The 24,946-nt window shown below is 40.5% G+C and overlaps 1 protein-coding gene and 1 pseudogene across 1 annotated transcript in view; both read left to right on the forward strand.

Annotated features, from left to right (window-relative positions):
- SUCLG1 (succinate-CoA ligase alpha subunit) overlaps positions 1-18,543 on the forward strand; it is a 35,951-nt gene extending 17,408 nt beyond the window's left edge. The window contains exons 4-9 of the mRNA XM_018055390.1: positions 214-426; positions 569-626; positions 8,362-8,445; positions 10,462-10,613; positions 16,600-16,788; positions 18,292-18,543. Coding sequence (XP_017910879.1) covers positions 214-426; positions 569-626; positions 8,362-8,445; positions 10,462-10,613; positions 16,600-16,788; positions 18,292-18,318 — 723 coding nt within the window. The 3' untranslated portion in view covers positions 18,319-18,543. The remainder of the gene's footprint in view (positions 1-213; positions 427-568; positions 627-8,361; positions 8,446-10,461; positions 10,614-16,599; positions 16,789-18,291) is intronic.
- LOC102173197 lies at positions 1,080-8,355 on the forward strand (annotated as a pseudogene).

Below are 24,946 nucleotides of genomic sequence, written 5' to 3' on the forward strand. Positions count from 1 at the left end.
GGGGTGTCCCATTGGGGCAGAGAGGAGGCCGCACTTAACTCTGCTGTTTTCTGACAGCAGAGTGAACTGGTTAATGGGAAGAATGAAGACATCGAGTGTCTCCTGGTGATGTCCTTTCCTGATCCCGTGATATCATTAAAACCATGGTATTGAGTTTGTCTTACAAAGTGTCTGACTGAACCTATGGTAAAGTGCTTTGTATTAATGTTTCAGGCCAAAGAACAGACTGGGGCAACAGCATCTGTCATTTATGTCCCTCCTCCCTTTGCTGCTGCTGCCATCGATGAAGCTATCGAGGCGGAAGTGCCCCTGGTCGTGTGCATCACCGAAGGTATCCCACAGCAGGACATGGTGCGGGTCAAGCACAAACTGCTGCGCCAGGGAAAGACCAGGCTGGTCGGGCCGAACTGCCCTGGAGTCATCAATGTGAGTGTACAAAATGAAACGAGCCCGATTTAGCCTCTGAAGGCTAACTAACTGTGAGTCAGTCCAAGTATATTTGTGTGTATGATCTCAGAGTTAAAAATTTTTTTTCACTTTTCTGATACTGTCAATTACTTTCCTTTAGCCTGGAGAATGCAAAATTGGCATCATGCCTGGCCATATTCACAAGAAAGGAAGAGTCGGTGAGTATGTATTTCTTAGAGATTAAAAAACAAAATTTCTTGCCCCTATGCTCAAAACTCACAAAGAGATTTGATGGTACAAATCAAATTCATTTTAATTCATTCAATTTTAAGAGAGTTTACCTTGAAAGTTTTATAGTGAATTGATTCTGTGTCCTGAATTAATGTTTTAGGAACACTAATTCTACAGAATCAAGATATTTTCGGGTTTTTTAAAGAGATTCTTTTCCTTCTCAAGCACACTATGGATTCTTCCATGTATTTGCGTGTATCCATAATTTTATCACTTACTTAGTAATATTTTATTGAGTGATTATATCACAATTTGTTTGTCCATTCTCCCATTGATGAACATTTCTGTTATTTCTAGGTATGAATCATTATGAATAAGGTTAAAGTAAACTTTTGTGTACAGGCCTTTTTGTGGGTATGTTTTCCTTTCTTTTGGGTACAATGCCTACAGGTAGAATTGCGAAGTCATAGGGTCAGAGTATGTTCAACTTTGTAAGAAGTTACCAAATAGATCTGCAAAGTGACTGTGTTCTAAACTCCCACTATCAATGTATGAATGTTCCAGTCACTCTGTACTTAGGCTTTATGGGTCCTGCCTGTGCTGAGTTGCCTTTCTGATCACGACCCTGCTTTCTGAGGGGCCCATAAACCTCAAAAACAACTAAGAGAAGTTTAGGAAAGTTCTTTCGACCTTGGTCCTCAAGATGGCCATAACACATTGATGAGGAAGTCCTCTGGGAGACTGCCTTTAACTTAAAGGACTTTAAAAAATTTTTCGCCTGAAAGAAATACATCACACTACAAGATTTTCTTTTTTTTTTTTTTTGACACTGCAAGATTTTCAAGGAGGTAATGGAGAAAAGATGACTTTTTTGGTACTAACTATTCCTATTTTGATACCAGTACTAATATTCTCAGAAGCCTCATTAACTTCCAGTCCTTAAGCTAAGTGTTTAGGAAAAGGAAGGAATTTTCAGTCCCTTGGGTATTTCTGATTGGGACATCATGTAATATAATAGCAGTGCAATAATATAGTGGCTTTCTAGTTTGTGTTAATGATAACTAAAATTGTGTAACAGCTAAAGCTAATTGAGTATAATTGTAGAAAGTGATTAGATTCCAAATTGATATTTAATGATGCAGTATTTTTGTATTTATGTTAGAATTTTTACTCTCAACCTCATGTGACATACTAGACTCCTACATCTTTTTAAAATTTTTATTTTAAACTTTTTATATTTAGATAATTATAAATTCACATGTAATCATAATACAGACAGATCTCTGTGTACCCTTTATTCACTGTCCCCCAATGATAACGTCTTACAAAACGATAACGCCATGTCACAATTAGTATATTGACATTATGACAGACATAGGGAATTTTTCCATCACTACCAGAATCCCTCATCTTAACATTTTATAGCTACATCCACTTCCTTCCTACTCCTACTCCCTTTTTAATCCTTGGAAACTAATAATCCTCTTATTTTTTTTTTCTAAGTTTTTTACATTTCAGGAATGCTATATAAATGAGAGCATATAGTATGTAGCCTTTGCAGATTGGCTGTTTATACTCGGTATAATTCTCTTGAGATTCATTCAGATTATTGTATCAGTAGTTCATTGCTTTTTATGACTGAGTAGTATTCTAGGGTACAAATGTTTGTTGAACCAATTACGTGTTGAAAGATGCTGGGATTGTTTCCAGTTTGGGGCTATTAAAAGTAAGTCTGTTATAAACATTTGTGTATAATTTTTTATATAACACAAAAAATCTTCATTTCTTTGGGATGAATGCCCAGGAGTGCAATTGCTGGGTTGGATAACAGTTGTGTGTTATTTAAGAAACTGCCAAATTATTACCCATCATGGCTATACTGTTTTACCTTTCCATCACCAGTGTACCCGTGATCCAGTTTTTCTGTATCCGTGCCAGCATTTATAGTCACTGTTTCTATATTAGGCATTCTGATAAGTGTTCAGTGATACCTCATGGTGGTTTTACTGTACATTCCCCTAATGGCTAACGGTATTGAACATTTTTTCGGGTATTTGTTTGTCATCTGTATATCTTCCTCCCTGGCGGCTCAGACGGTAAAGTGTCTGCCTACAATGCAGGAGACCCAGGTTCAACCCCTGGTCGGGAAGATCTGGAGAAGGAAATGGCAACCCACTCCAGGATTCTTGCCTGGAAAATCCTATGGACGGAGGAACCTGGTAGGCTACAGTCCATGGGGTTGCAAAGAGGCAGGCAAGACTGAGCCACTTCACTGTATCTTCTTCAGTGAAATGTTTCTTTGTGTTTTTTTGCCCCTGGTCTAATTGGTTACTGTTGAGTTTTGAGAGTTCTTTCTATATTCTAGATACTAGTACTTTGTTGGATGTGTGGCTTGCAAATATTTTCTCCCCATCCGTAGCTTGTGTTTTCATGCTTTTAACGGGATCTTTCGGAGAGTAAAAGTTTTTTCATTTTGATGAACTCTTACTTACTGACTTTTTTCTTTTGTGAAACATGCTTTTGACCTCAAGTCTAATAACTCTTTACTTAGCCTTAAGTACCTATTTTTTCCTGAAAGTTTTATAGTTTTATGTATTTTTATTTGCTTGCCTGTGCTGTATAGCAGCTTGTGGGATTTTATTAATAGTTCCCAGACTAGGGATTGAACCCAGGCCCTCAGCAGTGAGACTGCAGAGTCCTAACCACTGGACTGCCAGTGAATTCCTGAATGTTTTGTAGTTTTACGCTTAAATCCCATAGTCCAATTCAAATGATTTTTCTAGGCATGAGATTTAGATCAAAATTCTTTTTGTCTATATGTGTTTAGTTGCTTCAGCACCATTTATTAAAAAGATCATCTTTCTTTAATTGAATTGCTTTTGTATTTTTGTCAGTAAACATCTTATTTGTGTTGATCTATTTCTGGGTTTCATCAGTACTGCACAACTTTAATACTTTGTTGAAATAATAACTCTTAAAATTGGATGGATTGCTTTTTTGTACTTCACTTTTAAAAATTATTTTAGCCTTTTCTAGTTTACTTTTCCATATAATTTCAAGGTAATCTTGTCTCTATCTACAGAAATTATTGTCGGGGTTTTTATGTAAATTGTGTTAAATCTGTATGTCAATCTCAGGTGAATAGACACGTTTACTCTGTTGAATATTCCAGTCCATGAATGCAGTATATCTTCATTTACTAAGATTGCCTTTGATTTCTTTCATGAGCATTGTTTAGTTTTTAACATAAAAGTCCACTGTGTGTTTTGTTAGATTTACACTAGGTATTTCTTTTTATTGAAAACCGTTGTAAATTTTATTGTATTTTAATTCTGGCATCCATGTGCCTGTGGTTAATGTACAGAAGTACAACTAATTTTGTTTATCTTACATCTTGCCATATTGCTGTAGACCTTAGGGGTTTCTTGGTAGATTCTTTAGCATTTTCTGTGTTAGACAACCCATGTTATCTACAGATAGGGATAGTTTTATTGCTTCCTTTTAGGACACTCAAGAGAAAGTCTTTTTAACTATCCATGTTTTGCTTGTTATTGTGTTCTTCGTTCTTAAGGCTCCAGGGTTCCTTCTTATATCATTTCTCTTCTTTCCAGAGACCTTATTAATATATTAGCCATTCTTTTATGATGGAACTGTTGGCAACAAATTCTTTACTTTCCGCTCATTTGAAAATGTTTTTATTTCCCCTTCATTCATAAAGACTAACATCACTGGGTACAGGATTTAGGGTTGACAGTTCTTTTAGCAGTTAAAAAATGTTGACCCGTTTCTTGATTCCATGGGTTCTGATGAGAAAACTGATATCATTTGAGTTGTTTTTTCATGTATAGGAAGGTGTTATTTTTCACTTGCTGCTTAAAAAATTTTTTTTTTTTGAGGGGGGTAGTCATTGATTTTCTGAAGTATATTAGAAGTTTTGGTGTGAATTTCTTTGGATTTATCCTGTTTTTAGTTTGCTCACTTTCTCACATGTGGATTTAAGTTTCATGAAATATTGAATTTGGTAAAACATTATTTCTTTGAGCACTGTTTCAGCCCCATGTTCTTTTTTTTCTCCTTCCAGGACTGTGATACAAGAATATTCAATCTTTTGTTACAGTTCCATAGGTCCCTGAGGTTCTGCTCATTGTTTTTTCCTAGTCTGTTCTTTCTGCCATTCAGGTGGGGTAATTTCCATTGTTTTATCTTTCATTTCACTGATTTTTTTCCTCTCTGCTTTCCATTATGCTATTTAACTCATCCAATGAGCTTTTAGCTTTGGTTATAGTATTTTTCAGTTCTAAAATTTCCATTTGGTCCCTTTATATCTTCTTTTTCTTTCTTTTTTTTTAAGTGAGGCTTCCTTCATATTTCTTTGATAAAGCTTCTATTTTTTTATTTATTTCAAGCGTGTTCATAATTATTGAAAGTGTTTTATTATGACTTCTTCAAATTTCTTGTCAGATAATTCTAACTTCCCCTCATTTTGTGGTTAGCATCTATTGATTGTTTTTTTGTTGTTTTTTTTTTAATTCAGTTTGAGATCTTCCTGATTTTTGGTAGGTCAGATGATCTTTGGTTGAAACCTGAAAGTGTGGGCTATTGTATTATGAGGTCTAGGTTTATGTGAACCTTCTGTTTTAGCTGACTTAATTCATACTGCTTCAGCAGGGAATGTGGGGGAGGTACCTTGTTCCTGCCAGGTGGAGGTAGAAGTCCAAGTTCCCTTCTTCCCTCTATTGTACGAGTGAGTGGGCTGCTATTCACTGGGGATAACAGCCAGCTCCTTACTTTGTCTCCCCTGACACTAGTGAGGATGGAATTGTTATTGCTGCTGCTGCTGCTGCTAAGTCGCTTCAGTCGTTTCCGACTCTGTGTGACCCCGTAGATGGCAGCCCATCAGGCTCCCCCGTCCCTGGGATTCTCCAGCAAGAATACTGGAGTGGGTTGCCATTTCCTTCTCCAGTGCATGAAAGTGAAAAGTGAAAGTGAAGTCGCTCAGTCGTGTCCGACTCTTAGCGACCCCATGAACTGCAGCCTGCCAGGCTCCTCTGTCCATGGGATTTTCCAGGCAAGAGTGCTGGGCAGTAGTAAAAGCCCTGATTTTCCTCTAGGCCTTTCCTGATCCCAGGAAATGGAGAGGCCTCACTGCTGCCAGATGAGGATGGACACCATGCTTCTCAGCTGGTTCCCACTGGCACCGTGGGGGTGGGGCGGGACTCAGTACCAGCCTGTGTAGGTGAAAGTCTGGTTCTGTACGTGCTGGTGGGCGTGCTGCCAGGGTGCCTCATCTCAGCCTTGCAAATGGAAAGTCTGGGTTTCTTTGTTGGCCTTTGCTTATGGGAGTCGAGGGAGAGCCACAGGTTTTCTGTGGTGCACAGTCGGCATGGAGTGGCTATTGTCTGAACGTTTTCTGGTTTGCTAGACGGTCCTTGGTTCTTTTGCTAAAGAAAGCTGCTTTTTGGGTGGGGATTTCTGTGCCTTTATGTGTGTCTAGGATGCGGGCTTCTTTATCTTTGTATCTGGGACACATGAGGCAAAAGGAAACTCGGAAACACTTCATTGTTCTACTCGAGTCTCACGGTCTCTAGGACTCTACCTTCTATCTAACTTTCAGAGATTTCTTGTATTTATTTTATATGTAGTGTCCAGGACTTTTACTTGCATTTAGCAGGAAGAATACAGGAAAATACCTCTGCTTTTTGGAAGCAGAAGTATCCCTATGGTAGATATTTTTAAGTGATAGTCTCTTTTACTATATATATACTTCAAGGATGGCAGGAGTAATCTACCCTAAAAACATTGCTTTCATTACCTTAAATGTGTGTACTTTGCATTTATATAAATTATGTCATTTTTATATGTATATAAATTATATATCACTTTCATTTTAGATGAAATCCCCTTAAAAGAATGGTAAAATCCTAGTACTGCTATTCACTGATTATTATACTGATCATCAAAAGGCTAGAATAGATAACATAGTTGTGCTTCCCAGTAATCTAGGGTGTTGCATGAACAGGAACATGATTCTATCGTGAGAATCAAGTAGGAATGTAAAGGAGACTAGGTAATTACATACGAAGAAATACAACTAAGTTACTTGTCTTTGATTTAAAAGCTAAATGCACCAAATGTACATAGGTGTTGCCTACCTACCCTTCTCATTTATGAAAGGTCTCATAAAGGAAGGACTATGTTGAGAGAGGTTATAGACAGGAAGCTCTTGAGAGTAGGGAAAAACTGATGAATGAGACACACATGGGGTATGGTGTTATTGGCTGTCCATTTGTCGTGAGATAGGGTCCAAATAGTGATTGGTCTTAAAACTATCTCCAGTTAGGTTTTGTTTAAGAGGGTGATTGTACTCCATCAATTTTCAGTTTTGACCTATTTGGTGCATATTTACTGAATTCCTTTTGTGCCTGAACTGTACTCTATATGGGGAACTCGAGGGTGGGGAAAACAGTCCCATTTACTAACCCCTGGAAGTTACAAGTCCAACAGAAAAGATAATCACTGCAGAATCTCCAACAGCATTGGTGGTCTCTACTGATCAGTGTAGGAAAGCAGGGTTCTGACTTGAGAATCTGTGTGGTCAGGAGACAGGAAGCCTAACTATGAATGTATTTTCTGAAACTGAGGCTATTAACCAAAGGTTAATACTTGAAATACTTTGGCCACCTCATGCGAAGATTTGGCTCATTGGAAAAGACCCTGATGCTGGGAGGGATTGGGGGCAGGAGAAGAAGGGAGGACGACAGAGGATGAGATGGCTGGATGGCATCACCGACTTGATGGCCATGAGTTTGAGTAAATTCTGGGAGTTGATGATGGACAGGGAGGCCTGGCGTGCTGCGATTCATTGGGTCACGAAGAGTCAGACACGACTGAGCGACTGAACTGAACTGAACTGAACTGAATACTTGAAATTTATGCCTTCTTTTTTTCCATGTGGACCTTTATATAGATTTATTGTTCCATTTTACTTTGTCTGCACCAGAAGGTCATTTTTTGTGGAAGACTTCAGGTATCTCTTAACTGCTTTTGTAGAAATAAAACAACCCTAACTAGCTGGATCTCATGCATGCAGATGGCGTTACCTGGAACTTGAGAAGCCGCACAAAGGTCTTGGAGGCCCGGTGAAGGACAACCACCAGGAACAAACTAAAAGGGCAGAAGTCCAGGAATGTATTCCATGTAGCCAGCCAGCCAAAAAAACTTTAGGGTTCAAAAATAAAGTGAAACCAGTTACCACTAATCTTAAGAAGATAAACATTGTGAATGATTAAAAAGTTAAAAGAGTGAATGGAACTCTTGTAGATATACAGAAGGAACTTGCAAACTTCCCAAAAAGCCTTTCCACTGAACCTCTGAAGAAAGAGTTGATTTCTCAGCAGTGTCAAGAAAATGTACCACAGTTAATGTTGATGAGGCTACAAAACTAGTGGCTCAGTTGTAATACACTGGTGATGCACCAAAAAACCCAATAAATTAAATGTTTTATATATAAAAAAACCCTAACTAATAAAATCCTTTCTTTTTCTAACTTCTAAAACCTCCCTGCTGTAATTTAGGCCTTTTCTCCTTATTCCATGACCTGATGGTGGTGTTTGTTTGGAGGACAAATTGTGGAATGGTTTATATACATGTGTTTGTGATTTATTTTACTATATGAGAGTCACATGAGCACTCTTTAATATTTCTGAGTTCTCCTTCTTTAAGGTATCGTGTCTAGATCCGGCACCCTGACTTACGAAGCGGTTCACCAGACAACACAAGTTGGATTGGGGCAGTCTTTGTGTGTTGGTGAGGACTTTTTCTAAACTCGTTTTATCGGAGTTCAGTGTCTTCACTGAATAAGTGTAATAATAATTATTGGTTTGACTATTTGTGAGAGATTTTGATGTCATTTTATGAAAAAGCTGTTATGATCTTGAGTTTAATTTGCTTATACATGAAGCTGGCTGTTAACATTTTCAAGATTCACTGTCCAGGATTTAACTCCTATGTTTCAGAACAAACATCCTGGGGTGTAGTCCCTGAAAACAGGACTCACTTTGCTTGTTGCGAAGCAGTGGTCCTTCAAGATAGGACTTTGGCACTGTGTTATCGTTGCCAGCTGTCATTCAGTGCTTCACAGTTAGGAATTCTTTGCCAATCATTGTCTCACTCTTTAAGGGCAACTCTGTGAGGCACCACTGAGCTGGCACAGAGTCCTGTGGTAACTTCATTGGTGGATGGAGGAGGGTTGAGTTCCCTGGACCCTCTCTGCCCCATCATACTGCCTCCCATTTACAAAAGAGTTTTTACATTTTACAATAATTTTGATATTTTTTGCCAAAAGCCAGGCAAATTTCTCATTTTTATAACAATTCCTTCATGTTTTTAGACCATCTTTTAAAAGCTTTTCAAAGGCAGCTTTTGTGGATCAAAAAAAATTATGAAATATAACCCTGGAGTATTTTTATTGACTCAAATTGATAAAATCAGTATTAAACATTAAATGAGCTTTTCTACGTGCAAAAGCACAATCTTTAAGAAAAGGTAACTTAACGTGATAGAACATAAAAGGTTTTGTCATAGAGTGGCCAGTTCCATCTTCTCTAGCCTCTGTTTTTAATCTGTAGATTGAGAGTAGTAATTTCCCTCTCACAGAGAGTGTAATGCTTAGGAAATGGCAGGTCTGATGTGTGCTAAGGCACAGACCTGACACGTGGTTTAAACTCAGTCGATGCTGCTCCCTTTCCTCAGCTTCAGTCCTGAGCTGTGCCTTCAAGGGTAGGAAGCCAGTCCTGCCTTCAGTAAGTTTATAACTTAAAAATTTAGAAAGTGGCCCCCAGTGGAGGGAATCTTGACTTGAATCCGATCTAAGTACTTGTGCTAAAAAGCCGTGTGTTTGTGGTAGAGCCCCTGTGTGTGGTCTCTGTCATCTCCCACTCCAGGTTAGAGGGAAGAGGGATCAGGACACCTACCCCACCCACTGCCGGGACTTGTGTCTTAACTTGTGAGTGGTTCCTCGGCAGTGTCCCTCATCAGACAGTTACTTAGTGCAAAGAAATTTTTTTTTTCTTTTTTTGCTGTAGAAGAAATACAAATATCCAGTATTTCTAATATGGCATTAAGTCTCCAATATGGTAGTAAGGTTTGCGGTTCATGTGAGCAATAATAAATCGCCACAAACTGTGAGGGTAATAGCATACAGATGCACACACACACACACACACACACACACACACACACACAACATACCCACCCCCCCTGAGCTAATCAAGATACTATTATACTTCATTAACCTTTTGTGCTAGGAGATGATAAAGGGAACTTTTTGATTATAATATTAAGTAGTATAATTATTTTTAATTTCAGAATTAATTGCCTATTATATACAAAGTACTGATACTGAGCTACTCATCAGAAGTCAGTGGTTAAAAGTTATAACTTACTAAAGAGTAACTGTATTCCTGAAAAAGCTAATGTGTTTTCAAAAGTAACATTCTTCTAATTAGGGAAACTATATAAAGTGCTCATTATTAAAGAGCTATGTAGGAGTAATTTGGGGGGGAGGGAAGAGTCTTGATAAGGAGCCAAAGAAAAAGATGGCTCTTTTTGTGACTAACAAGACCCAACCACCATTTAACATTCATGTAAAATATTAAAAGCAGAAATAAGTCTAGCATTTTATGATTTTTTAAATGTTACATGCAAGAGTGATGACGCATTTAAAAATATTTGCAAGAAGGGCATAGGCAAAATAAGAAACCTGTTGAAACAATATTTCCTGACTTAATTTTCAGAGGGTATTGATATTCTTGACTTTTCCAGGCATTGGAGGCGATCCTTTCAATGGAACAGACTTTACAGACTGCCTTGAAATCTTTCTGAATGATCCGGCCACAGAAGGCATCATATTGATTGGTGAAATTGGTGGTAATGCCGAAGAAAATGCTGCAGAATTTTTGAAGCAACATAATTCAGTAAGTTTGGCTGTGGAAAGATACAGCTCTTTGCTCTTGAATAATATCACAGGTTTGCTTTAGAAGTTGTTTTTGTTAAAGGATGAATTTTTTAAGCAAACATGAAAGGTAAAATTAAATCTTATTGGGCTGAGCCTGGAACACTGACCACTCAGGGAATGTGGGACTCTTTCTGGGTTGATTCTCCTCCCCATTTCCCTTGATGCTCTTCTCTGATGAATCCTCCCTCCAGGCATCTCCTTTTATTTCCTGGTAGGTCGTCTGCTAAACAGAACTTTCAGGCCATCAGCCAGAAAGCTCTCACTTGACCTGCACATGTCCATTTTCACCTGTCATTGATGTCCTTTCTCCTGACCTCAGGGGATGTGTGTTCTTTCTCTTTGTCAAGGCTGGCTGTCTAGTGATCCTGTCCTTTATACCTTTTCCAGGATCTTGTCTCCCTCTAGCTTCAGTCTTTCCTCATAGAGTAGCACTTTGCTTCAAAGGTCAAGTGGAGAAGCTTTATTGACTGTCCTATGAAGGCTTTCCTTGTTGCCTCTCCCTTTGAATTAAACAAAAAAGAATAGTGTGGTGTTGTATCATAATTTCATTTAACTTAAGGGAATTAACCTCTGTTTCTGGGGTAAAGGAGGGTGGTAGGAAGAGGGGGGGGGCATAGTAAAGACAGAAGCAGCTTGGTGCCCAGCAGTCCCCTCCCCCCAACATTGAGCATGTGTGCTCTGAATTACTGTGGCCAAAGCCTGGATGCAGATGGTTTCCAGGGTGTCCCTGACACTGACGAATGAGTGAAGAGTGAAGGGGAATCTTCCGGGGGCCAGGCAAGAGGGCAGAGAGGACTTGTGTCTATGCTTATGAAAGAGATTGAGAGTAAGTGTGTCAAAATTAAATGCCACAGAAAATGAGTACTGGAGAGTTAAAGGAAAAGATGATATCACCTGCAGAATAGCCTGTGCAAAATGATGAATATTTAGGTATTGCTGTTTAGTCGCTCAGTCGTGTCTGACGCTTTGCAACCCCATGGACTGTAGCCCCCCAACCAGACTCCTTTGTCCATGGAGTTTTCCAGGCAAGAATACTGGAGCAGGTTGCCATTTCCTTCTCCATATTTATATGTAATTGAAGGAATTTTCAAAGGCTCTTTTTAATCTACGTGTTTTTCTTCAGTGGTAATTTTAAGAGTTCCTCTTATTCTGGTGAACTTTCCTGGTGGTTCAGATGGAAAAGAATCTGCCTGTAGTGCAGGAGACCCGGGTTCAATCCCTGGGTCGGGAAGATCCCCCGGAGAAAGGAATGGCTACCCACACCAGTATTCTCGCCTGGAGAATTGCATGGATGGAGAGGCCTAGTGGGCTACAGTCCATGGGGTTGCAAAGAGCCGGACATGACAGAGCGACTGATGCTTTTACTTTACGCTCCAGATCTCTTTCTTTATTTTCTATTCACTCCCTAATCCTCAGCAGTTAGGTTTTGTCTGCCACTTAGAAGCTGTGTGACCTTGGGCATTTTCCTTAACTTCACTGTGCCTCAGTTTCCTCGCTGGCTAAATAGGGATACAGTAGAGCTTCCCTTGGTGCTGTCATAGGGCTGTGGAGATACATGGCACAGAGCTGCCCTGGGCATGTGGTAAGCACTTCTGGTGGGCTGCTGTGGGGTCTGCTCTCCACGCTGGCACTGCTTTGGCTGAAGTCAGCAGTGGCCTCCATTCATCCTGCTAGCCCTTCTCGTCTTTATCCTTTCCCAGATTTACCCTTTGTGCTTATCCCCTAAGTGTAACTGATCATGGTGTATAAACAACGTTGTACTTCGTGCAGAAATAAAAGTCATCTTTTATTTCCTCTCGCAGCTCTTGCTTCCCCTCAGTTACTGAGATCTGTCTCTGAGATCTTAGTAGTTTGTGGAGATTTAAAGTATCATCATCTGTAATTAGACCCTCTGCTCCAGTTCAGCCTCTTATCTTATCTCACCTGGACCATCTCAGTAATTTTTTTTCCTGATATCTCTGCTCCTTTCCCTCCCGCCTGGCCAACCTGCTGTTTGCCATCCATGTGGGATAAAGGGCAGACTTAGCGTGGCTTTCCAGCTCCCTACACTCTACCCTGACACTCCTTTTCAGATCCATGTGCTGCTTGTTTTCATCCTTGCTTGCCTTCGCTTGTTCCTTCTGCAAGGCATGCTGAACACCTGACTCTTGCTCTTGTGGACGGCAAACAAGTGCGATAGCCTTGCTGCCCAGCCCAGTCCTCTGGCGTATTAGGAGGCAATAAATGGTGAATAAGTGAAAGAGTAGGTAAATTAGTAGGAGACTGGAGTAAACAGTATAGAATTTGCATATAACCTACAAGTACCGTCCTCTATACTGTAAATCATCTCTGGATTACCTACAATACCTAATAAAATGTAAATGCTGTATACATGGTTGTTAGTTTGGCAGATTTAAATTTCGCTCTTTGAAACTTTCTGGGATTCCTCCCCTGCCCCACCAGATGTTTTCTTTGTGCGGTTGGTTGAATTTTCCAGTGTTCAGACCTCGTGGATAATGGAGGGCCAACTGTACACTATGTTAAAATGAATTTTAAAATGTGTTTAGAATACACAAATCCCTTGATGGGAAAAGCTAAACTTTACATTTTGTTTCATTTGCCATGTTTTCCTATTACTGATTGGTCTCATGGAGCTAAATTTTACTGAGGACCTACCATGTACAAGCTTCTAGGTTGAACAGTGCAGGTAACATACTAAATGCTTAGCATGGTGCCTGACACAGAGTGAACACTCAGTAATCTTATGTCCTGCGAGGACTGTGTTATCATCATTATAATAACAGTAGTTATCTGCAGGAGTAATGTTTTTTAACCTTTATCTTGATACTTTGAGTAGATGTTTTTGTCTTTTTTTGAGTAAGGAAACTGGTAATTTGCCAGTGGTAAGTACTTCAGAGCTGAGGTTCCCTCCAGGTGGGCCTGACTTCTCCATTACACCAGCAGGGGTCAGGAGTCAGGTCACAGGGCTCAGGGACACGACACACAGTCCTGGGCATCTTTCAGATTCCGCTCGTGCCATCCTAACTCATCTTTTTGTTTTTAGTCTTTCACACTTCACATTTCTGTGTCCTGTTCTCACACTACGTTTCCTCATAGTCTTTCCTATTGTATTTTTCAGTCCTTAAAAAAAAAAATCTCAAGTGGCTTTTCGTTGACAATAGGACAGATACACATTTGTCAGACATTCTAGGTTCATGCTAATCATGTTTCCTTCTAATAAAACATTCTCACTATTTGAATATGGGACAGAGGGATCCAGTGGAAAGTGGTGCCACTCAAGTATCAGATGCTCACATTCTTTGCAAAGCACCCAGTGAACAAATGATTTAGCTTTCTCTTTTTAATTCTCTCCTATAGCAGATGCTGGGCATACAGAAGTAAATGAAAACATAGTCTTGGCATTCAAAGAGTCATCGTCTAGGAGGGGACTCTGTGGGGAATAAGTCGCAGCCAGTGTGCTGCGGGTCATGATAGAAAGTGTCAAAAGGCACAGCAGAGTCGCTGAACGAAGACGAGCAACCGAAGGGCATTTGTGGAGAGAGTGGGAGGAAGAGTCAGAAGGGTTAGCGGGGAAGAAGAGGCTCGAGCCACGTCTTAAAAGGTATCAGATTTGCCAGGCATCCAAGGAGGATGGAGAACTTCCTCAGCAGAGGCCCCACAGGCAGAGCAGTCTGGCATTACTGGAGTAAGCTGGCGTCAGAGGCTGGAGTCAGCAGCGTCAGACCATGTAGAACCTGTAGAATCTGGCATGCTGACGCCTTCACGAGGGTCAAGCTAGTGGAAGCAAACTGTGCCAGTGAGCTTGCACTGCCATGCGCTTAAAAAAAGTCAGTTTTATTTAAGAATGTCCTTAATGAAGTAGTAAAGATTATTAATTTTATAAAGTCTTGACCCTCAAGTCAGTAGTTTTGTGGTGAAATGGAAAGGCAAGCACTGTCCTAGTTGAATTTTGAGCTAAATTAGCTGCTTTTTTTGTGGACCACCAGTTTTACAGGAAAGAATGACTGCCAGGCACACTGGTTATTGGGTATTTATTTGGTGCATCTTTCCTCAACAGTGAACAAAGCAGTCCTGCTGTGTTTGTGTGTGTTGTCAAGGGAAACAACTCACTGCATTTGTTGACAGTGATTAAGTTTGAGCTTTCAAATGAATATTCTTAAAATACTTGTTTCTGCCACCATGAACTTGACAACTTCCCCCTACTAAAGACTTCTCTAATGAGGCTGGAGGTAATAATGAAGAATGGTTTGTTGATATTGAATGATGAAATGTATCAGCATTTAGAAGATCTCCATAACTCTGTGAACCGATATTTTCCTTCTGACCAATGAACGTTACACAATCATTATAGGTAAAAGATCCAAAAAGATGAATGGATTTTAAAATAACAAAGGACTGTGGTTCCAGATTCCAGCATTGCATCGTCATCATCAGCTTTAGTCATTCAGTCATGTCTGACTCTTTGTGAACTCATGGACTGTATAGCCCACCAGGCGTCTCTGCCCGTGGGATTTCCCAGGCAAGAATACTGGAGTGGGTTTCCATTGCATATAACCATTAAGAAATTACCACTCGAAGAGGTTTGTTTCAGTGTCAAAGAATATCCTCAGTTATCTGACAGATATTAAAATATTTCTCCCTTTTCCAAGTACATATGTGTGTGAGGCCAGATTTTCTCTTGTACTTCAGCCAAAATAACATTTTTGCAGTAGATCTAACGTAAAAGCAGATATCAGAATTCATTTGCCTCTTATTAAATTAGACACTTAAGATTGACAAAAATGTAAAATAATGCCACTCTCCTCACTAAAATTTTTTTAAAAATAGTTTTAAAAAATTATTATTTTAAGGGAATTAATAAATGCTTATAAAATTTCTCAGCTTCAATTTCTAATACTGTAAATATCAGATATAATCTACATGAAAAAAAGTTCTTTGGGATCCACAGTCATTTTTGTAAGTATGAGGGGTCTCAAGACCAAGTGATTTGAGAACTGCTGGTCTGGGAGAAGATAATAGTGCCTGAAAGCACCCAGATTCCACTTGTGCTCGGGTTCTGCTTTCTGTGGGCCGCTCTGTTTTACCTGGATGTCCAACTGTATGTTCATATGTTGCTCCATGACATCTATTAACTGACTGAGATATATATGTATTTTATATTATTTCTTCAACAACATTATAAGTCTAGAGCACAGGAATTCTTCTTTTCCTCCCACAGGAATTCTTACATTTCCTCTGTGTTGGGTTTTTATTTTAAACCTCAGAATCTACTGTGCTGTTTGTGCATGTAGCAGTTGTGCATTAGAATGGGTTTTTATTGAATAAGATCAGTCCTGATCTTCCTTCTTACACATCCTATAATGTCAGGAGAAAGGACCCTCAGCCCCCAATCTAATTTAGCTATTTCGTTTCATAGATGAGGCAGCAGAGGTCTAGAGGTGATGGGCCTTGTCCAGGGTCCTGTCACTTTAGTCAAGTGGAGATTGAGACTGGAGACTCCCACTCCTCAGTCCTTTCCAATACGCTATCTTTTTCCTTTAAACAAATTTTTTAAAGGTAAACTAATAACGAATTAAGACAAAACAACCTGATCTGTGTCTTAATTTGTTATCATCACAAATCATATAACTTACGTATTTTCAGTTTTTTTTTCAAATAGAAGAGTCACATGTGTATTTGGAAATCAGCTTATGCCAGTGAAGTTGAAGTTTAATATCTAAATAGTTAACGTTTCGCTTCAGGATTGTTTTTATGAGTTTGGAGGAAAAGCTGAGTCATCTTAAAGGAGAATGCAGTAGTTTCAGTCACAGCTCAATATTTCTGTTGGTTTTCTTAGTGATGATGAGTGACTGGCCCCAACCATTTGTCATTTTCTGGCAGTCATGAATTGGAGGTCCAGTTTTGATCAACTTCTTCATCAGTATGTTTAAAATCCCACTTTCCAGGGTCCCAAGGCCAAGCCTGTGGTGTCCTTCATTGCTGGTTTAACTGCTCCTCCCGGCAGAAGAATGGGTCACGCAGGGGCAATCATTGCTGGAGGAAAAGGTGGAGCTAAAGAGAAGATCGCAGCCCTGCAGAGTGCTGGGGTTGTGGTCAGCATGTCCCCGGCACAGCTGGGAACCACCATCTACAAGGTGAGCTGGAGCAGTGGCCTGAGTGCTCGGAGGTTATGGGCCTTAGAGTGGGAGGCCACACTGGTGGCCTGGGAGCCGTGGTCTTTTCTTCTGAGTCTCTTCTGTTTCTTTCATGCTGGTCTGCAGCTTAACGGTCTCTAGCAACCCCACCAAGATCCTAATATCCTGATTGGGCATGACCAGGAATAAGGTTCTGATTCAAAACCTGGATTCATTAAACATTTCCCTTTGCTATTTTGTGAGTAGTGAGATAAGATATACAAGAAAGGGTTTCAGAGTCCGTAAGTGCTGTGAATTCCATTTTAGGAGTGGTGCAGAAAGTTGCCTTGTGTTTTATATTTTTCCATGGAGAGCCTTTAGGGTGTAGTTGTGCTGACTCCATAGGTATTTTTCCAGGGAGAGAGGTTGAAAACTGACTAAGAAGAAATAAAAACTGGGAGTCAGGATGGATGGAGACTAAAGACGAGGATGGGGATTTTTAGTTGTTGTCTTCCATAATCTCTGCAGTGATTTTTGGCAGCCTATCTCTTTGACTGATCATTTAAGACTCTCTCTCTTTACTTTTATGATGATCATAGACTTTACCCAAAAAAAAAAAGAAAAAAAAAGTAAACAAAAGCCAAAGTGTTGTACACATGCTGAAAATAGACCCATATTGTCTTCCCAGGAGGGAACATGTTTTGGCATACTCTTCTTTGGCACTGTCCTAGCGATAATAAAATAAACTCCTAGTTTATTGAATCTTTGCATGATCCTGTCTTATGGCACTGTGTGCCATAGTGTTTAAAAGAAATCTAAGTAGGTAGTGAGTATTGTGAGGAAGAATCTTCTTTATTTGAGAGAAGAGGGAGGAAGGGAAAAGCAAATGCTTAAATTATTGAAGATATGTATTACCATTTTATTCCAGCAGGTGGCAGCAGGCACCTACACATCCTGTTGTATTCTAATTCTCACAATGTAGAGAAATTATTACAATCTAGAGAAACTGATTTTTAGTATTGCTGCCTTTTCCTATATTTCTGAGGTTCTTGATGTTTTGTTTAAATCTGCACTAAATCTGTATTTAGTTTTATTCTCGGAGAAACTAGACAAACTTGTTTCCATTGCCTTATTAAAAGGGTTGTTGTGGCTCACACATAGCATTACATGTTTGGATAAGCACAATCAAGTTTGTCAGCTCCTAACTATAATACTGCAGTAGAAGATAAGCATAATTTAAAACCTCTTAGCCTCTGCATTTAGGAGACATAAAGTCTTAAGTTCTGAATCTAACTTAGTGAAATCAGACTGACACGGACTCATTTGAAAACTGTCATTTTGTGTTCAAGCCCCTCATCCTGGTGCATTTTACCTCTATAATTTTTGGTTGCTCAAGGGATCCTAAAGACAAGAGTTTCAGAATCTAAACACAGTTTAGATTCGGAATCACTTTGACCATGAATGTAATTTGAGGCTTTAATCTTTTTATCCCCTCTCTCTTCTCCTGTTCTTCTGTTCCTGAAGGAGTTTGAAAAGAGGAAGATGCTCTGAAAGAAAAACAGACAGAAGATTCCTTAAGCCTATGGATGAATCACTGTAGCAATGGGAGCGGTGGCTGTTTGCTTCTGATGTCCACTTTCCGTCCGCCCGCCCACCTGTTGCTGGTCTTTTCGAGCACAACAGGAAGCCAAAACAAGGTTTAGAGTGTCCTACACTGAGGTGTTTTCACCTCACTAAATAAGAGAAGCAGCCAATAAATCTACCACTTGATTTGAATATGGTTTTAGAGACTTTTTACTGTTCCACTGGGGATGGGGAGGGGGGAATTGGAGGCGGCTGAGTGCACACGTATGCCTGTGTGGGTGTATGTGTCTTTCACTGGGCTCTGTAGAGGACATTCTAACGAAAGCTTGAGAGAATGAGTATAAACATTTCAGTTTGGCATTTATCATAGATACAGAGTGACTAAGTTTCTCTGAATTACAGTTTTCTCATATCTACGTATATAATAGTCTTCGTCTTACAGGATAGTTTTGAGGATTGGAGATAAATATGTGAAGTCCTTGGCACGTGATAAGGCAACCTAATTTTTGCCAGTTGCCACCATCATTATCACGAGGATTATAGGTAGGAGCTCATCCAAGTTTCAGTTTTTGCTTAACTGGGAAGTGGAATCTTCTTCAATAATGCTTTGTTTTTCTGTGGTTCTGCAGAGGGCTGTTTCCTTCCCCACCCAGAGCCTACATTTCTTTGCTTGAGGTTTCAGACATTTCACTTTGAGAAAGCAGTTAGCCATTCTTTTGTTTGAAAGGGAGCTTGTTAACAAACAATTCCAGTGGAGAAGCAAGAAAATATTCTTACATTGTGTAGCTGCCCTGAAGGAAACAAGAGCTTCTGAAAATAGTAGTAGAAGACCCTGGAGAAGGCTGTTTGGGGAGGCCTTTCCAGGGAGGAGCGATGAGTCGGTGCTTCAGGGCTGGGAAGGTACCAGCCATGCAAAAAGGAGGACACATACTCAGGCAAAGGCAAGGAGCAGGAAAGAGCTAGTTTTGGGGAGGTGCCTGGGGGAGTGATCCTGAGAGGGCTGGAGGAGGTTTGGAAGACTGGGGAAACAGGTGTTCTGGGAGCTCCCATGACTTTGCACAGGCTGCTGCAGGTGTTGGGGGATGGATTCAGCCCAAGTATTCTGCCTGGGCCAAGGACCATGTCTTGATGGGCTTTGGTTCAAGAAGACTTTGGTTCCTGTTCAGTTGTTTCCTCATCTTGAAAGTGGGGCTCATGACCCCCATCCCACAGGGTACCTGGGTGGAGTATACATATGCATATGTGAAGGTGGATTCTACCAGGGCTTTATGTCACTTCATAACACTTTTGTGGGGGGTTATTTTTTAAAAATTACTTTTCTTACTTTTTTATTCTGTAAACTTTTTTTTTATAGGCATTGTAAACACTTTTATTTAAAATCCAGATTTCTGAAACAACTGTACAACACCTAAGAATGGCATCGTAGGTCTTTAGCTATTAAGCACGAAAATAATAGTAATTTTAACTTTTGAAGGTTCTTTTAAAAGCACCACTTAAAATGTACATGTTCCCCCCAAAATGAAATACAGAAAAAGTGTTCTATCTCAGGAATGAGTTTGAAAATGCACAAGGAAAGAAGAGAGACAGTTTTTTAACCCCTGGTTATTGATGGGGGGGGGGGGGGGCGGTGCTAAATTCAAAAGGATTTTGAGATTTTCCTACGTTGTTTATTTAAAGGTCAACGGGTACAGAGCTCTTAAGAATTTCCGGGTGAATAAGGGCTACAGCTTTTCACAAATATGGTGACTGGCCAGGTTTTAAAATCGTCACCCCTAAAAAGTATAGGATCAACAGTATATTTCTGTTTTGAGAAATTCCGAGAAAAGACCACAAGTGCAGCACATCAATAAACAAAAACAAAAACTGGAACTAGTTTTAATAATCTCCGAAAACTTGTAAATTCTAGATTTATTTTGAAACCAACTTCCAAACAAGACAGAAGAAAACCCAGACGAATGTATATTACACTGCCGAAGCCGCTTAAACCTGCCGGGACGTCGCTGTGCTCCTTCGTGGAGCCTCGGGTGACTGTCCGCCGTCAGGACGGAGGCCCTGCTGTAAACCCGTCCTGGTGTCTCCGCACCACCCCAGGCCCGGGGGCTGGGAGGGTGTCGCTGGGCCCCGGGCCGCCACCTCACCGCTTGCTGGACCGTGTCTGCGACTTCTCGTGGCCGCCCCGCTTCCCCCGCTCCCCGGGCGGCGAGCGCAGGGCGTGGACGATGGGCTTGTACGGGTGAGACTGGTGCTTCTGGCGCCCTTCCTCCTGGCGCCCTTCCTCCTTCTGGCTCTGGCTTTTCGCCGGTTCCTTGCTGTCCTCTTTTTGTTTGTAGTCTTGCTCTTTGTGGGAGGGCAGGGTGTTCTTAATTGTGTTAATTAGAAATCATTTATTTGTCCGGGCAAGAGGACACTTCATCCAGCCCATTGGTCCCATCGTTTCTGCTCTTGTTTTCCCACGTTTTGCCTCTTTCAGCAGCTCTTCTACTGCTTTCCTCTCCAGCTCCTGGTCCTCTTCCATGGCGGGGCGGCTTCCGGGATCCTCAGGTGGCGCGGGCCGGCAGGAGGCTCTGCCCCATGCCTCGAAGCGTGCGGGCGCGCCAGGCAGGCCATTCTGTAAACTCTTAACTTGCCTCATGCTTATGCTCAGGGCAGCGCAGCTGACATGATGGCCAGGGAGGAAGTCCCTTCCAGTCTCCCTGGTTGGCACCTCCAAGATCCTTCCAGGGCAGACAAGTCCTCCTTTTGTCTGAGGCTTTGTGACAAGTACACAATCCAGATGAGAGGCCAGTGACCTCAGCATCCTTTTGAGGGTCCCAGATTCCAGGCTCAGCCTCCTGTTCTGTCCTCCAAACACCCATCTCAAGATGATCCCTCTCTTCTCACACCTCTGGTCCTAAACCGGGAAGTTCAGTTTCCTCTTAACCCCTTCTCTCTCCCACCTGGCATCTTCCTTTTCTACTTCCCTTCGTCTTTGCTTCCCATCTTCCCTCTCCAACCCCTGCAGCATCTTGAGAAGTCACCCACTCCTCATCTCTCACTTCTCTCCCCTCCTACGACTACTGCTCTGAGCAACTCAAACATACTGAGCAGGATATTTGGTTCTGGTTTTTCTGATTTCATATTTATAAGCAAAAGGTAAAAGTTTAACTCATAACCCCAGTGCATTAAAAAAGTTTTTATTACGGAAACTTTCAAACATTTACAAAATGATTATGGTAATATAATGAACTCCTGTGCACCCGTCACCCAGCTATGACAATGAGCAACATTTTGCTATTACTATATGATGTCTACCTCCAACCCATTCCTGCCAGTGTTTTTATTGTGATAGGTGTTTTGTCAGGGTAAAATTTATATTTGCTGAAATGCATAAGTCTTAGCTGTGCATATTTAACAAATGGACAAAGGTATGTAACCACACCCTAATGAGGATATACAACATTTCCTTCATATGAGAAAGTTCCATCCTATTCCCCCAATAGATAATCTGTATTTTTATTCATCTTAAATTAGTTTTTGTCTGTTTTAGAAATGTATATGAAAGGATTGCTATAGTATGTAGTCTTTTTTTTAATTTTTATTTTTAAGTGGAGAATAATTGCTTTACAATGTTGTGTTGGTTTCTGCTGTACAATATGAATCAGCTCTAAGTGTACATATATCCTCTTCATCTTGGGCCTCCCTCCCCATCTCACCACTCTAGGTTGTCACAGAGTGCCAGGCTGAGCTCCCTGTGTTATGCAGCAACTTCCCACTAGCTATCTATTTTACATATGGTAGCTTTTGAACTGTGGTGTTGGAGAAGACTCTTGAGAGTCCCTTGGACTGCAAGGAGATCCAACCAGTCCATTCTGAAGGAGATCAGCCCTGGGATTTCTTTGGAAGGAATGATGCTGAAGCTGAAACTCCAGTATTTTGGCCACCTCATGCGAAGAGTTGACTCATTGGAAAAGACTCTGATGCTGAGAGGGATTGGGGGCAGGAGGAGAAGGGGATGACTGAGGATGAGATGGCTGGATGGCATCACTGACTTGATGGACACGAGTCTGAGTGAACTCCGGGAGTTGGTGATGGACAGGGAGGCCTGGCGTGCTGCGATTCATGGGGTTGCAAAGAGTCTGACATGACTGAGTGACCGAACTGAACTGAACTGACTGAATGTATGTTTTTCAATGCTACTTTCTCAGTTCATCCCACCCGCTCCTTCCCCAGCTGTGTCTCTATTCCTGCCCTGCAAATAAGTTCATCAAGACACGTGTACCCCAATGTTCATTGCAACACTATTTACGGTAGCTAGCACATGGAAGCAACCTAGACGTCCGCTGGCAGATGAGTGGATAAGGAAGTTGCACATGCATATATGTGCATACATATGATGGAGTATTGCTGCTGTGCTGTGTGCTGCATGCTCAGTCGCTCAGTCGTGTCTGATACTTTGTGACCCCATGGACTATAGCCTGGCAGACTCCTTTGTCCGTGGGATTCTCCAGGCAAGGATATAAGGTGGGTTGCCATTTCCTTCTTCAGGGGATCTTCCCAACCCAGGAATCAAACCTGTGTCTCCTGTATCTCCTGCATTGGCAGGCAGATTCTTTTCCCATTGAACCACCTGGGAAGCCCCTACAGTGGGATATTACCCATCCATAAAAAGGAATGAATTTGAGTTAGTTGAACTGAGGTGAATGAACCTACAGCTAGTTAATACAGAGTGAAGTAAGAAAGAGAAGCACATATATTAACATATATGTATGGAATCTAGGAAAAAAAGATACAGTGTTTTATGTTTGGTTTCTTTCACTCAGCATGATTCTGTGATGTTCTTCTATCAGAGCCTGTATGCTTGTGTCAGAGCTTATTCCTTTTCGTTGCTGAGTTCTGTTTCATTGCATGGATATACCACAGTGTGTTTACCCTTTCTCTGGTTGCTGGCCCTTGAGTTGTTTCTAGCTTTCAGCCCTGGTAGATTAAGCTGCTGTGATCCTTTGTGTGCAAGTCTATTTCTAAACATAGACTGTTTTTTTCTTGGAGAGATACTGGGAGTGGAATTGCTAGAAGACATGTTCTCCCCAGCAAAATGAGTCTGGCTTTGTACATCTTCATCAACATTTGGTATTTTTGATCTTTAAAATTTTTGCCATTTCTAATAAAGAGTCCCTGGTGGCTCAGATGGTAAAGCGTCTGCCTACAATGCAGGAGACCTGGGTTCGCTCCCTGGGTCGGGAAGATCCCCCGGAGAAGGAAATGGCAACCCACTCCAGCATTCTTGCCTCAAAAATCCTGCGAACGGAGGAGCCTAGTAGGCTACAGCCCACGGGGTCTCAAAGAGTCGGACACAACTGAGCAGCTTCACTGCTGTGATCCTTTATGTGCAAGTCTTTTTCTGAACATAGACTGTTTTTTCTTGGAGAGGTACTGGGAGTGGAATTGCTAGAAGACATGTTCTCCCCAACAAAATGAGTCTGGTTTTGTATATCTGCATCAACATTTGGTATTTTTGATCTTTAACATTTTTGCCATTTCTAATAAGAGGTGTGAAGGGTATCTCATTGTGTTTTAATTAGCATTTCTCTGGAGAGTAATGATGTTGAACATTTTTTAATATGTTTATGCTTTTGGTATTTCTTCCTTTATGAAGTATCTTTTCAAGTCTTTTGACTATATTCTATTTCACTGGATTTTTTTTATTTCTGAGTTCTGATAATTCTTTATATATCCTAGATGAGAGACCTTTCTCAGATATATACCAATAGCTTATGAACATTTTCTTACACTCTCTGACTTGTTCACTCATTTTATTGCTGGTATCTTGGTTAATGAAAGTTTTTAATAAAGAACAACATATTTTTTTTCCTTTTAATTCATTGCTTTCTGATCTTGACATGTTTGACTACTTCAAATTTTGTAGCGTCATAAAAATTTTAGAATAAATTTGTTCATTTCTATAGGATGATGATTGGGATTGAGTTAATTAAGTTTTATAAATTGTTTTGGAAAGAGTTGCCAGTTAATCTTATTGACTGTTTCATATTCCAGTTTTCTTTCTTGCAAAAATATACAAACATAAATTGATTTTTGTACATTGACCTTCTATCCTAAAATGAATTTATTAGACCTGGCAGTTTAAAAAATTTTTCCTGTTAGCTTTTTTAATATAAAAATTCATGTGAACTCTGAGTAGAGTTTTGCTCCCGTTCCAGTTGTCATGCCTAGTTTCTCTTTTTTCTTGATGTGTTGTACTTACTCAACTACAGTGTTGAATCAGTGTGAGAACGGATGTCTGTCTAGTTTTTCAATCTTGAGGTTGTTTTTCCATATTTCACCATTAAAGTGATGCTAGCTTGAGGATGTTCATAAATGTCCTTCCTTTATCCCATGGGGAAAACTTCCCTCTATTCTAAGTGAGCTGAATGTTTTTGTTGTTGTTTGTTTTTTAATCGTGAATGGGTGATGAAGTTTGTCTACTGATTTTTCTGAATCTATTGAAATGACTATTTCCCACCTCCTTTATTTGATCATTTTAAATGTTTCTTTCTGGGGGATTCCTGGCAGTCTAGTGGTTAAGACTCCATGCTCAATGCTGAGGTTCCAGTTTCAATCC

This window comes from Capra hircus, chromosome 11 (genome assembly GCF_001704415.2).
Source record: "Capra hircus breed San Clemente chromosome 11, ASM170441v1, whole genome shotgun sequence".
NCBI lineage: Eukaryota > Metazoa > Chordata > Mammalia > Artiodactyla > Bovidae > Capra > Capra hircus.